This window comes from Corythoichthys intestinalis, chromosome 9, assembly GCF_030265065.1.
Source record: "Corythoichthys intestinalis isolate RoL2023-P3 chromosome 9, ASM3026506v1, whole genome shotgun sequence".
Taxonomy (NCBI): Eukaryota; Metazoa; Chordata; class Actinopteri; order Syngnathiformes; family Syngnathidae; genus Corythoichthys; species Corythoichthys intestinalis.
In genome coordinates this window covers 31358338-31373558 of record NC_080403.1, presented here as the reverse complement: position 1 = coordinate 31373558, position 15221 = coordinate 31358338, and the positions used below count along the sequence as shown (strand labels likewise).

At 38.5% G+C, this 15221-nt stretch overlaps 1 protein-coding gene across 15 annotated transcripts in view; it reads right to left on the bottom strand.

The window, feature by feature from the left end:
- The window catches only part of itpr1b (inositol 1,4,5-trisphosphate receptor, type 1b), a 130308-nt gene that overhangs the window by 83318 nt on the left and 31769 nt on the right, over window positions 1-15221 (bottom strand). For 9 of the 15 annotated variants that reach the window (XM_057845338.1, XM_057845340.1, XM_057845342.1 and 6 more), the window contains 22 exons: window positions 14967-15158; window positions 14317-14568; window positions 14102-14243; window positions 11653-11806; window positions 11392-11585; window positions 11184-11319; window positions 10724-10778; window positions 10472-10637; window positions 10184-10351; window positions 8679-8750; window positions 8471-8608; window positions 8262-8387; window positions 7930-8130; window positions 6890-7141; window positions 6326-6451; window positions 6065-6193; window positions 4767-4784; window positions 4323-4349; window positions 3955-4075; window positions 3639-3823; window positions 920-1068; window positions 251-362 (listed from right to left, as the gene is read on the bottom strand). In XM_057845338.1, the coding sequence (XP_057701321.1) occupies window positions 251-362; window positions 920-1068; window positions 3639-3823; window positions 3955-4075; window positions 4323-4349; window positions 4767-4784; window positions 6065-6193; window positions 6326-6451; window positions 6890-7141; window positions 7930-8130; window positions 8262-8387; window positions 8471-8608; window positions 8679-8750; window positions 10184-10351; window positions 10472-10637; window positions 10724-10778; window positions 11184-11319; window positions 11392-11585; window positions 11653-11806; window positions 14102-14243; window positions 14317-14568; window positions 14967-15158 (3115 nt within the window). The remainder of the gene's footprint in view (window positions 1-250; window positions 363-919; window positions 1069-3638; window positions 3824-3954; window positions 4076-4322; window positions 4350-4766; window positions 4785-6064; window positions 6194-6325; window positions 6452-6889; window positions 7142-7929; window positions 8131-8261; window positions 8388-8470; window positions 8609-8678; window positions 8751-10183; window positions 10352-10471; window positions 10638-10723; window positions 10779-11183; window positions 11320-11391; window positions 11586-11652; window positions 11807-14101; window positions 14244-14316; window positions 14569-14966; window positions 15159-15221) is intronic. The other 6 variants (XM_057845343.1, XM_057845344.1, XM_057845346.1 and 3 more) reach the window with 2 other exon arrangements.

The window sequence follows — 15221 nt, the reverse complement described above, 5'->3', positions numbered from 1 at the left end:
TGTTTTGAAAGGGTTTACTTTGGACTGTTTTTTTCTTTCAGAAAAACGTGGCTTCCTATACATAAGAAATTCAGAGTCGCGTTGCATTATGAACAACAACGTTCACGTGGCAGTAATATTGTTTTTAAAATCAATCCATAAGCCCCACCCTCAAAAAAAAAAAAAAAACGTGTTACTGCAGAAATTCATCAGAGTATGTAAGGGTAAAGGCACAGTATTGGAGGGTTTGGTGAAAACATGCAGTTGATACCTTCTCCCTATAGCCACGGTCCTTCGTCATCATCTCCCTAAGAGTCTGCAGTACTTTGATGCACAGACGCTCCTCATTCTCCTCCAGCAACTGCTTTGTGTGTTTGATTAGCCTGGTATAGAATAGATGGAGGAAAAGCTACACATGAACATATTGTAAAAATTGTGACTCTTCAATTCCTGAACACAAATAAATCATCTTATTCTACTTATTCCACTTAAAATGGAAATATAGGGGTAAATGGTGAAACTGGAAAGCTGTTTAAAGCAACATAGGATAGGGAGACTGATAAAACAATAAAAAATCTGAACCAAACCACAAAGTCTTTTCTCTATACAATCTAAAGTCATATGAGTTCAGAATTATCTATCTACGGTAAAAGTTGACACTTTAAGAGGTAGGATAATCTGAGTAACTGCATTGACTCCACGTGCCCTGCCAGTTTGTCTATAATCCAGTCTGAGCTCCTATCAGGCACAACAACGTAGCAGAGTGTGCGTATCATGTGAGAACGGGTTAATGGGTTCAAAGGATATCAGTTTAAACACCATTAGAGCTATGAATGCCAGCATTCAGAAATTCAAATGACTACATTTAACACATAAAGTTACCCTTTTCCAATAAGAAGTATACTTTTTATTACAAATGAATTAAATATTAGTATCATACTTTGATATGAATCCTCCACTTTCACATTTCTTGCGAGCTTCTGTGTTCTCAGGAAAGAGCAGCTCAGGACGATGCAGAACGTCTACGAGCACCGAGAGCTCAGCTTGAACCAGCGGCCGTAGACGGTCCTCGAGAGCTGATACTATGTCCTGCAGATTAACAGAATCTGAACTGGGTTTGATATTAAAAAGACTTTTACCAATCAATTTATTCACATTTGAGTTCACAACACTTACAAATACTTCGACAGTCAGTCATATATAGCTTGAACAACTGACAATGCATCGAGATACATTGGTATGAAAAAGTATCTGAACCTTTTAGAATTTCTCACATTTCTGCATAAAATCACCATCACATGTGATCTGCTCTTTGTCAAAATCACACAGATGAAAAAACTGCCAGCTTTAACTAAAACCACCTGAACATTTATAGGTTTCCATATTTTATTGAAGATAGTATGCAAATAATGACAGAAGGGGGGGGGGGGAATGGTAAGTGAACCATCACATTAATATTTTGTGCCCTCCCCCTTTGGCAGCAATAACTTCAACCAGACGCTTCCTGTAGCTGCAGAACAGTCTGGCACATCAACCAGGACTAATCTTGGCCCATTCTTCTCTACAAAACTGCTGTAGTACAGTCAGATTCCTGGGATATCTGGCATGAATCGCCGTCTCTAGGTCATACTACAGCATCTCAATGGGATTCATGTCTGGACTTTGAATTGGCCACTCCAGAACGTGTATTTTGTTCTTCAGAAAACATTCTGAAGTTGATTTACTTCTGGGTTTTGGATCATTGTTTTGTTGCTGTCCCAATCCTCTTTTTAGCTTCAACTGTCTGACAGACGGCCTCAGGTTTTCCTGAAAAACATCCTGATAAACTTTTGAAGTTGTCCAGGCCATGAGGTATCAAAACAGCCCCAAATCATGATGCTCCCTCCACCATGTTTCACGGTGGGGATTGGGGTTGATATTAGTGAGCTGTTCCATTTTTCCTTCACACATGACATTGTGTGTTACTCCCAAACAAATACAAAATATTGTGCCAAAACTTCTGTGGAGTATCGAAGTGCCTTTTTGCGAACATTAAACAAGCAACGATGTTTTTTTAGACAGCAGTGGGTTCCTCCGTGGAGTCCTCCCATTAACACAATTCTTGGCCAAAGTTTTACATATAGTTGATGTGTGTACAGAGATATTGGACTGTGCCAGTGATTTCTGTAAGTCTTTAGAAGAAACCCTTGGGTTCTTTTTTACCTCTCTGAATATTCTGCGCTGAACTCTTGGTGTCATCTTTGGTAGATGGCCACTCCTTGAGAGAGAAGCAACAGTGACAAACTCTCTCCATTTGTAGACAACTTCTTTGACTGTCGATTGATGAACATCCAGACTTTTAAAAGATGGGTTTGTATCCTTTCCCAGCTTTGTACAAATCAACAATCCTTGATCGCAGGTCTTCAGACAGCTCTTTTGACCGAGCCATGATGCACATCACACAATACTTCTCATCAAGACATTTCTTACCGGGTGTGTGTTTTACAGTGGGCAGGGCAGCTTTAAACCACTCATCTGTGATTGGGCACACACCTAACTAAAAATGTTTGGTAAAAATTGGTTTCGATTGCTCTTCAAGTCTCCTGAGGCAGAGGGTTCACTTTTTTTTCCCGCACTTCTGTCATTGTTTGCATGCTATCCTCATTAAAATATGAAAACCCATAAATATGTTGGTTGTTTTAGTTACAGCAGACACTGCATTTTCATCTGTGTGATTTTGACAAAGATCAGATCACATTTGATGGTGATTATGCAGAAATGTGAGAAATTCCAAAAGGTTCAGATACTTTTTCATACCACTGTGAATACTGTTAGGCAGACCAGAACACTGATGTGATTATTCTGATGTTTTATTTTTTAGTTGTGGGGAAACAAATGTGACGTGTAATATTGAATATTCAAGACAAGGCTTATCATTTGCCCAAGTAAGAGGCTTGGAAGTCTTGAAAATGTGCATGTCAGGATTCAGCAATGCCGTTAATTATAGGGTGAGCACTATAAACACACTCAGACTTTGTCAACATTGTTAATAAAAGAGGCTTTATAGAGCATGTTGGAAACGAACTCATCCATTGTTTGCATTTTATTTAAAAAAAAAAATAATAATAATAATATTGGATGCCAAAGCCCTCCGATTGACTGCACCAACAACTTATACCTTTATTTCTGAATACTAGTATTTGAGGCTAGGGCCATGTCACTACCTGTGACAGGAAATAAGGCTGAACTCACTTGGATTATGGGATGTCCATTTGAATGTGCACATTAAGCAAGGTTGAGAAATCCGTGAGATTGGAAACTGCACGTTTCAGCCAAATCGTTTCATATGGCCAGAAGGAGGCACGTCACAGACTTCCAGTGTACACACAGTCATGTGTAACGAGAAATGGACACGCAACAGCTCAGGTTATTGAAATCGTTTCCCAGAACGTGAATTTGAAGATGTCTGCTTTTGTTTGTTGCACCATAGTCATACCTCATTACTACCCTTTTCTCTTTCATGAAGTGACCGACTATTTTATTCTATATATGGCCAACAAATACCACTGAAAGCAGAAATGATGAAGTCAAAATGAATATTTAGTGGTTTGCCTGATAAATTGACAAAGCCAGTACATTGTAGGATTAACACTGACTATATAAAATTTCTATTTGCACACCTGCAGCCGTTCAATGATGTTTCGATAGTCTTTGGAGGTCGGAATTCCCGAATCCCGTCGTGAAGTGTTCTTAGCTGACAGTTTCCAGTTGAGGAGGCTCTTCTGCACAACATTGTTGGACTTGACAAATAAGTTATTCACTTGACTGTCCAGATCCACTGGTATGGCAATGGCTCTGCTCTTAGCTGGGTCAAAAGATATGCAAATTTACAGTCTGATAAATTGGCACACAATACTTTTTTATTATATATATTTTTAAAATAAACAAAATAATACCATGCTTCTAGTTTGATGCCAGTGAAGTGTAATATCTTACCAACGTCTGAGAGTACTTTAATACAAGCCTCCACTGAAGCTTTTTGTACAGGGTTAAGCCAGTTACAGTGGTATACTCTGAAAACCCCTTGCAGCAGTTGTACGAAAACAGGCTGTCGAGTCTACATCAAACAAACAAAAAAAAAAGATTAATCAAAATAATGGAGAGTGACATTAGTAGACCATTGGTGGCTCACAACAACAGCTTTGAATCTGTTAAATTCCCAGACTATTGTGGAATCCTCTAAACATTTTAGTGATGCAGCCGTTTTGACCCATCTGCGCACCACGACACTGGTTGACAGCTGGTTGCTACATGGTGAAAGAGTAATCTATTGGCCTCTATCAGCCCTAGAGGAAGATAAATACCTCTGTTATCTTTCCCAGAATGGCGGCCTGCAAAAGACGGTAGTGATATAATCGATGAATCTTGTGTGAAAATGTGGGGTTACATACTGTAAACATTTTCTACTGAAGTTAAAATGAAAGTCATGGACAAATTCCATTGGGAAACTGCATGTAACAAATCACAACTTTACAAACTATTTCGCTCAGCAGTACACCTAGGGTTGAGACATGAAGTGACCATTTCATGTCATTGCATCATCAACACCAAGTTCCAGCAAGGCTTGTGAAACACACCCATAGATTTGGGAACAACAAAGTCAGTGTGCTGACTAAGCCACGAGAAAAGCCACAAAGTGTAGATACAGTACTTCTTCGACCACAGTCTTTACAACCACATACACAAAAAGTCGGTGAGCCACTTGGGATAGGTTGGAAAGCTACGCACTGGAAGAATAAGTTACTTACATACATATTGCGAGCCATCTATGTCAAGAGAAGAACATTGTATTTTATGATGCATGTCCCATTTTCACCAAATTCAACAACTAAATTAATAAATCAAAACATTAGCTCAAATTAATGAGCCCCTAGACAACAGATGTATTGTTGCTTTGTTTACAATTGTGTACTGTAGCGTCACACTGAACTTTTAACTCTTTCAGTGCCATTGACAATGATAGACATGTGATTTAAAATTTGTTTGGCACTAGTAAAAATCCAATCCATTTGAACTGGGCTGGCAGCCAGCGAACATTTGTTTATTACTTTACAGCAGGGGTGTCCAAACGTTTTGCAAAAGGGGCCAGATTTGGTGTGGTAAAAATGTGGGGGGCCGACCTTGGCTGACGTCCTTTACGTAGAACGATATATTTAAGCAAATTTCACCAAGCAAGTTGCTTCAATTTCTCGCAACATATCTTCCCTGTAATCTTGTCATACATGTCAGCGTGTCTTGTTTGGTAATATCGCCTCAAATTGAACTCTTTAAAAACAGCGACCGACTCTTTGCAAATGAGGCAGACAAAGTTGTTGCGTATTTTAGTGAAGAAATAGTCCAATTTCCACCTATCCTTGAAGCGTCGGCCGTCGCAGTCAACCTTTTTTTGTTGATTGTCGCCATTTTAGAAAATTGGGAGTAAAGGGTCACATGGGGTCATGTTGCTTGGAGTGCTGCTGCCTTTTAGTCGGTAAATGAGGAGCAGCATTTAGCGTGTAAGCTACTTCATATGCTGGTAGCAGTACTGCTGACCAATTTATTAAGATTGTGTGCGGGCCAGATCTTATTGATTTTATGACAAAGGCTGGGGGCCGGATGATATTTGACCATGGGCCGCATTTGGCTCCCGGGCCGGATTTTGGACATAGCTGCGTTACAGCTATTCCAGTGAAAATGGTTTGGACGTCTATGGTTGTCAGTGGCAGCCAATGACTTAAGTAAGGCACCCAAAATATTATAAACAGCCGTCTGTACGAGTTAATTATGAGGTTTATACCAAGATGACCCAAAATAAATATTTTGTTACATCACTACCCAACTGATAACACTAAGCATTGCAATGCAGAATTATCTAGTGTATTACCGGTAGTTCTCATTAATGTGTATATTGCGTTATGGTAAATTTATATCTCTTAATGCATTGGAAAATGGTTCTTCTTTGAATCCAAAAACAAGTAAATATGACTTGTGTAGATTTCACTATATATTACAAAACTCCTATTTGCGCTAAAGCATATTTAATGGTACACTCAAAAGTTCGGAATACCTGCAAGCTTGTGCTCTGATCAGAAAAAGGGGAGCTGAAGAAACACGTGACGATGCTCATGACGGTCTCCGTTACATAACACTCCAGCATGGTATCTGCATGCTTCCTGTCACTGGTGTTGTTACACACCTGGACATTAACAAACATGCATGATGCACAGTCACCGTATCCTACTATACATAATGTACAAGTATACAGTAATTTGTTCATGAGTGACAGTGGGGCTTTTTTTCTTCGTTCATGTTAAGAAGTCTTGTTTACCCGACAAATGTCCACCAAGAAATTCTCAAACAGCTTCCACATGTGGTTAGATGTATAAATCTCCTTCATTTCCACTTCAGTGTCAACGTAGCAGTGGTTCAGAAAGTTGATATAAGCAATCTTTATCTGCAAAATGAAAAAAGTTTCCTACATAAATTTTCACAGGTTCACTGCTGGCTAAAAGTACTGGCACCCCTGCAATTCTGTCAGATAATAATTGTGTAAAATGATAATGATTTAACTTTTTTTTTCATTCTGTTATTTGTTTTTTCATTGCAAGCAAAATAAATGACGATATTACTACCAAAGCATTTGTTATTGCAATCATTTTCTGGGAGAAATTGAGCATTATGTGACAGAATTGCAGGGGTGCCAATACTACAGTGTAAATTACACTAAGTAAGAAGCTGCTGTATTCGTTTAATGAAAAAGGGATCATGCACAACTATCAATAAAATTTGCTCAGCATTTCATTGGATATCTGAGTAATTGACAATGCTTAAAAGTATGCAAATCAATATGTTATTAAAAATAATAAAAAATGAAACAAATAAAAATTCTCACCTCAGGAATACAGTCTTCATGTGTGACCACCCGTACAATATCATCCAGAGGCAATAGGGAGTTACATTTGATCTCAGTGTAGACATTTTTGCCCTCAGTGCAAACAGCTAACAATTCAACCAAGTGAATGTGGTACATTAAAGGGCTGTTTTCATCCATACGTTCTCGTTCTGAGCGCATCATTTGGATTAATGTTTGGAAGGATGCTCGATCGTTGTAGAAGACCAAGACATCCTCTCCTGAGTTCACAAGCTGAAGGGACCATAGTCAGAGTGGAGAGATGACAGTTGACATCAGTGGCTTACAACCATTTCAATGAACAGCAACCCAAAAAACATTTGCATTCAGGGCTCCAGACTAACATTTTTTACTTGGAGCACAGTAACCCCAAACTTAAAATTTTAGGGGTGCAAGGAGAAGATTCAGGGGTGCACCCTTTAAATGGACATGCTAAGTTTTCCTCAATTCTTTCATTGTTTAATCAATAAATACTTTCATAATAAATGCATAAAACTACAAACTTATGAATCTATGTTATTCTCTATCAGTTTTGACATCGATCAGTATACTGCTTCCAAATTAGATTAAAATGGGATTTTTTTTTTTTTTTAGGCAGACTCAGCTGTAGCATGGATGTGGACTGTCCCATTAATGACAACAAATATATACTGTATTTATTAGAAAAAGAAGTTTAAAAAAGCAGAAGCTAAAGATTGTCATAAGTTTAAGTCTGGTCGGGAGACTTCTTGACCGAGAAAGCCACAACACCCAATATATTTTAAAATGCTGGGTGTCTGAGTCCATTTTGTGAGCACTGTTTCTTTCGTGAACGCATTTGACGCATTTGAGTGTGGAGCCCTGGCATTCTTTAAAACGACAATGGTCAAGTTTTGAAAACAGAGGCCAAACAAATGTATGTATGTATGTATGCTTTTTTTTACAGATCTACCGTTTCCTATCAATAATGTTAATTAAGCCTATCATTTCTTTGTACAATCTATACAATTGTCGTAAAAGAATTAACAAATAATAATTCAAACCTCAGCCATGACAACATCCTGGCACTTTTTGATGAACTTATTCTCAGCCTTCACAATGGTTTGAAGAAACTTAAGGTACTGGACATGTCGACCGTGCGTCTCAGCACAGTGCACAAAGTGTTGAACCACACGTTCATTGATTTCACTGCAAAGTTGGAAGTTATTCATAAAAATGTGCTGCATGGTAATGGCCTCTAGAATCTGAAAGAAACAAGAAAAATTGAGTTTTAAAATCCCTGATGATCAGATTTTTTTTTTATTTGTTTCGCCAAAACTTCAAAGCAGGGATCACACAATAAATGGCTGAAATCTGATTTACGTAAATCCCTCACCCCTGGGTTAAGAAAGAGGTTGATATGCTTGTGAAGAAGAGCTTGGTTTTGCTGATTGCCTGCACAGAAATTCTGCAGAAACTCATGAGCCAGCTTCATGATTTCCTGCATCCGAACATCCTCACCCTGTTGTAGAAAAGATACAGAATCTCAATTCAATTTTTTACAAATGTTAAACATATTATACAATACAGAACCACAAAAGCTACCTTCTCATAGGGGATCTGTAGAAGCTCTAGCACTACGCAGTGTGCCCCCATGTTCCTTAATAGCCTCTGCTGCTGTTTCTTAGTCTTTTTCCCTGAACTCCCCTCTTGGACGCAAAGCATGCTGAGACGCAGCAGTATCTGGACATGGGGAGAAAACGAATGTAATGCAGCATTTAAAAAAAATTAAATTAAAAAAAAAAAAAATTACCTCTTTGACAACTCTATAGTTATAGTTGCTGGTGCTTTCCGCACTATTCTTGTCAGAATTAAGTGAATCCCCCTGTAAAACAATGAACAGTGTTACGTAATTACAGCACTATAATGCAATACAGGTTTACGACGGGTTACGACGCACTCGACTTACAAGATTTCGACTTGACAACGCCGGAATCTTGTCCGTCCAGTCTTTTTTTTTTTTTAGTCGCACAAGCAGTACCTAATTGTACCTCACAGTATCTTATTTTTTACGTTACTTTATTAACATGACTTGTTCTGTCCTCACGAGACGTGAAGTTGTTCAGCTTGACAGACAGCAAACAAAGCAATTGTGCTTTTTGAAGCTTTTTACTTCCTTCACTTTTGACAATTTGTAAAGTTGTAACATACATATATACACGTCTGTTCAAAATGACACGCATTTTAACAATAAAACACTCAACACAAAACGATTGGGGTTCAAACGTCCATTTAGTCTGATCAATATGTAAATTTAGTACATTAAGTTAGCCTAATTTGCATCACAAAAGTCTTCTAGCTTAAATGCTGCGAAGGCTAACGTATTTACAATTCTCATAACAAATCGCTCACACGTAACTCCACAAACTGTAATTCTAAACCTAATTACAAATGCATACCCAAATATATATTAGCTAAAGCAACTTACAGCCTTATGTGGGCCAAATCAGAGGGCAGCTATCCTTTATCCATGTGAGACGTCTGAGTGCTCCTGTATGGAAGCTTTATTGAACAACAGTCCAGCCAGACCCAACGCTGCCACCAGAGGGCAGTGTATCCTTCACCATTAAACAAAATACAATACCTTTGGACATTTTTGAGAGTTATTTTGAATTTTTAAAGGGTTAATTCGGACTTACACGGATATTTGAGTTACGTCGCCCGCGTAGGAATGGAAGTCGTTTGTAACCCGGCAACTACCTGTATACTGTAAACAATACAACACATAATTGCATTGTTTGAGATCCGGACTAGTCCACTTTCTGTAAATTGTTTGGAATTCTCATTATAGACCCCATTTACGTGACGTCACAACACCACCCCCCTGACTTGTGCTGCCATATTGTCCGTCAGCTCATCGTATTTACATATTACCGCTACGTACATTCCTCCTATTACTGCGTGTTTTTCTGCTTGTCTAAGGAATCACCACCTAGTAAACGAACCCAAAAACCCATCAAATATGGATCTTGCGTCTGATCGACTGAAGCTTTTCCAAATAACGGCTTTTATGCAACTCATCCAATGAGTTTACAGCGTCTGAAAGCACCGGGGCTTCTATAATTTGCAAGTGAATCCACCTTTAGAAAGTACGATCATTGATAATACGGACACACAATGACGGACAATATGGCGGCACAATACAGCGATCACGTGACTGTGTGACGTTGGTGATTGGGGTCTATATTCCTTTTCTTCGCCTAGTTTGTAGCTAGTTACTGCTGACAAGAGTATCATCCTAAATTGTAACTACTTTACCTTCTTCTTGTTATCTGACTCTGACGGTCCATCCCCGTCCATCCCATCTTCTCCCTGTCTTTTGTAAACCCACAGTTCGGACTTCTCCACAATGGACCGCAGCTGGTCAAGATCTGATTTGATCTGCTTGTAGTTATCGACATCTTGCCTGGTCACAAGAAGTTGGACCTACAGTATATTTTAATGCACAGTATGGAGAATTATTTTTGATTCCCCATTAAAATATTGAGAACTTTAATAGTTAAAAGAAAAAAGAAAACAAAGGAGGGGTGGAGTGGTCACCCCTACCTGTTTAAAAGCCATGAGAACTTCCTGCCGCTGACTAAAGTGTCGAAAGAGCAGGTGAAGTGCTCCGGACACGAGTGGAGGGTAGTCATGCATGGTAAGATGTAGCAGCACTCTTAAAAAGGTACGTCCACCGTGGTCATCAAGGTCAAGAGGAGTGTTCTCTTCACTAAACGCCCAGACAAAAGAACTTCAGTCATTTTTTAAAAAAATAATTTATCAGAAGCTTTTGTCGATTTACCGAGTTGATATTACCTTCCTCCAAATATTCCTTCTGCCTGCTCTTCAATATTTTCAAAGTCAAGATTTCCTGAAGGATGTAAAAGGTTCATATCACTTTTTTTTTTTTTTTTTTTTTAATGTTTCTTATTTGTTTAACAATGCACTCACACTGAGCCAACTCTCCTGTACTTCACCAGAGTTATGCTTGCGTATTCTGTCCAATTATATTTGAAGTAGGAACTTCCCAACATTGCTAAATGACACAGCCACACATCAACTTACCTGGCATTGTGTCTTGATGAATATCACTCATAGCTAGCAGGGAACAATGTCTCACTGAATAAACAGCATGTCTAAATTCTGTATTAATAAGCCACAGTGAATCTCTTTCAAATACACAGACACCAGGATTGAGAATAGCTCAGTGCATTTGCATTCAATACCCAAAAACAATTTAGATTAATTTATCTAGTGTGAGTTCACCCTCACATACCTGGCATCTGACTTGCGACATTGGTTCCATTCTGGCTGGCATTAGTTTCTGATTGCGGGTTGCTTTCATCAAACTCTCGTTTGAAAATACAAAGCAAGCATGAAATCCTGTAGTCTAGCCGAACATTTAGGATGAACTGAGGTAAAAGAAAGGTAGAAATAAAACATCTCTGAAAACTTCCACAAGAAGCAGTTTTTCTATGCCACACCTGCAGAATTTCAATGATCTTAAGCTTAGTGTCCATGACCATGATGTCTTCTCTCTCTGGTTCAGCCTGGGCTTTTACTACATCGCCCTCTGGCTGATGTGTTGGTGTGGTGTGCAGCAGACCACCTCCTCGAAGCACAACCTGGGTCATTAGCTCCCCAACTCCATGAATGGACTTCATTACATTACTGCCAGCTACAGAAACACATACCTCAACCATGATGGAAATAACACGAATGAAGTGTCAGGAGAGGATGCTAACCTTTATTTTGCTCTCCCTTTTCGATCTTGTTGATGGGGTATGCAGTGCTAACATGAACACAGTCCAAGATATTCAGCAATATCTTTGTCAGCCTTAACAGGTCACTGAAGTTGTAGAACCCAAAGTATATGAGGTTCCTTGCCAGATTCACAACCTGTTTAGAAGTGAATTGAATTTCATGATTAACATAGAAATACTGGTGACCAAATTCCTTATTTTCAATAAAAACTGGATATGCTGTTTTTTTTATTGATCTTTTCTAACAATTCTGTTGCACTTAGCAATTTAATTATGCCTACTTTTTAATTAACATGCATTTCCTGAAAAAGCAGCACAATTCTGTTGTGTCTGTGTTACATGTACCACATTGTCACTCCTTCTGTCATGCTTGGTTCTATAATGCACGCTTCTTACAAATCGACCATGATTTTAAGTATATAACTAGGCTTCCCATCAGAACCAACTGATTTGGTAATAAGGAATGTTACTAGTAGAGCTGGGAATCTTTGGGCACCTAACGATTCGATTACGATTACGATTCAGAGGCTCCGATTCGATTATAAAACGATTATTGATGCACCCCCCTCCTTTTTTTTTTTTTTTTAAATAAAATAAAGTTTTGTACATTAGTTCCAAAATTGTTCAAAAATACTCTCAGGCTAAACCAAACTACTATTTCAGTATCAAGTTAACATATAGCAGTAAACAAATATACAAAAATAACATTAAATAAAAAAACTCCAGTCCCCATTCTGTATCAGCAGCTTTAAACTACATTCAATTAATTTAATGTTGTGAATCAACCGTTAAAGTTGTTAAAATTGCTCCCGTTATTCCATAATTTCCCTTTTGTCTACTTTTGACATGTGAAAGTTTTAAAACTATTTTAAAGATAGATTCAAGTCAATATTTTACCGATTTAGGAGTATTTTAGATAAAAAGTTAATTAGGTTTGCTTGGAAGGTTCGCTACAACAGCATTGCAGGGAAGTTTACTGCTTTAAGATGGCGGCCGTTTACTAACGCCCGCATCTAGCTTTTTGCAGATGTGCTGCTACCGCTACCGAGTCTATAATCCATCTAGTCCTATATAAATGATATCTACTGTAACATTATGTAGCTTAGCTGTACTTGTAGCAGCTTTTCGGCAGCAGTCAGGTATGTTGTTGTGTTTTTTTATCTCGTGGCATGAGTTGAGCTAGAGCCGTGAGTTGAGCGTTGGCATTACCCGAGGGGCCGGTTAATGAGAAGCATAATGTTTAGCTACTCCCGCTCCGTTCCGTCCCGAAGTCCGCGCTGCGCGCTGAGTGTGTTGTACTTCCGCTTTACTTGGCATATTTCAATAATCGGAATTTGGATGTTTGTGAATCGTTCTCGAATCTTCCACGGCCGAATCGCGAATAATCTAAGAATCGGAAATTTTGCACACCTCTAGTTACTAGGGCTGCAGCTATCGATTATTTTGGTAGACGATTAATCGATCAACTAGTTAGTTCGAATACTTGAGCAATCGGATTGGGAACATCTAATGCATTGCAGAATAAATTTTAGTGATGTAAAACAGACGCTTGCTAAGATTGCACTTTCAAAATAAAATTCCCGAGTGTTTCTTCAAACTATGCAGAATTGCACATTCATTTAAAAATAAATTAAAATACCTGAGTTTAGCCTAAAATGCTATAAAAAAAGAGTAAGTACAACAAAAGAACAATTGGCTAACTTGCATCGCAAAAGTCTACAAGCATGAATGTTATAAAATGCAAACTTTTTTTTTTTTAACAATGCTCTTATCAATCCGTTACTCTAACAAAAAAACGGCTAAATATACCTATTAACTAAATTACAAATTCATTCAAAAAAAATATTAGCTCAAACAAAAACTTACCGTATGTTGGTCTTAACAGGGAGCAGCTGAATTCAGCCATGTTAAATGAGTTATTTCATAATCACTGATACCACTAGAACAGGGGTGGGCAAACTATTCCACAAAGGGCCGCAGTGGGTGCGGGTTTTTGTTCCAACCCATTAAGACGACACATTTTCACCAATCAGCATTAGAAGTGCAATCAGTTGATTGCAGTCAGGTGCTTCTCATTTCGACTGAAACCTCATTGGTTATACTATCTGTGCTGGATCAGTTGGAACAAAGACCAGGACCCACTGCGGCCCTCGAGGACCGGTTTGCCCACCCCTGCACTAGAAGGAAGTGTCTCCACCCAAATCAATAAAACATAATGCAAATACTTTCAAAACGTACCATTACAACACCACTCTAATTAAACGAATACTCAAAGCAGCAAAATTTGATCCGAAGCTTTTTTCTAATCGAATTACTCGAGTTAATCGATTAATCGCTGCAGCACTAATAGTTACAGCAGAAAATGAAATCGACAAAACACAAATGAGACGTCTTTGTCATGTTTACGTGTCGATTATTTAAGAAGGAATACCTCAAATGTCAGCTTGTTTTTCTCCTTGTCAGAGAATGGAATATTTTGTGACACTACTTCTCTAAGATAGTTCTCCACAAAATCCATGGTGAGGCAAAATCGCTCTTTGATCTCATCTCTGCTGGTTCCATCGTTATCATAGCTGGTAAGATAAAAGAAATGTCACACGAAAAAAAAAAATCACCACCAATAATGAATTATTTCAAGGAACCTACTCGTCAATTGTGATTTGAGAAGGGATCTCAGACCAAAGGCGGGCATATTTCACAGGTGTGACCTGCTCCTGAGGATCACGGTCCACATGCATATGCAGCATAAGGCGACAGAAAGAAGCTCGCAAGTCAAAGGGCAGGTCCTCATCAGACATACAGCGAAGGATCAAATCTACGTCCAACTGGCCAGAGATCTTGTTGATTGCCAAATACTGACGGTCCAAACACATCCGTGCAAATAGATTGAGTTGGCACCTTTCAAGAAATTAAATGTGTTAAATTTGCCAGACATGCACATTTTTTTACATTATTGCATCGAGTCACACAAAATGGTATGTGAACCCTTTCGTATAATCTGTAACTCTGCATAAAATAATTAGAATTCACATGCAATTTCTCCAGAAATAGTATTTTTTTTAGTTATAAAACATCAAAATTACAATGAAACCCAAAAGCAGTATCACATAACTAAATGTTTTCATGCTTTTTATTGACACCGTGTGAACATTCAGATTGCTGAATAGGGAAAATGTACACTATGTGAACCCCAAAACGCTTCCCTGTGACCTTTGTACAAGTCTGTCTATCAATTGCAGAAAATAAATAGCAAATGCTATCAAAGAGGAAATCCAAAAGTACGATTCATATCTGACCTGTAGTAACTGACCACTTCATGGTCCTCCTTCTGACCCTCCTTTGCATCCTGGGCCAACTCTCGTACACTTTTACTCCGTACATCCTTGAAATTGTCCTTCCAGAATAGCCACACCTCCTCTTCGTCCTCAGCCTCAACTGGATTCTCACCATTTGTTATTACTTCAACTTCAAACCTTGATAAAACTAATCTAATGAATGAGAATACAAGAGTGTAATCAATACAAAATAAGCAGCTGAACAGAAATGACAAG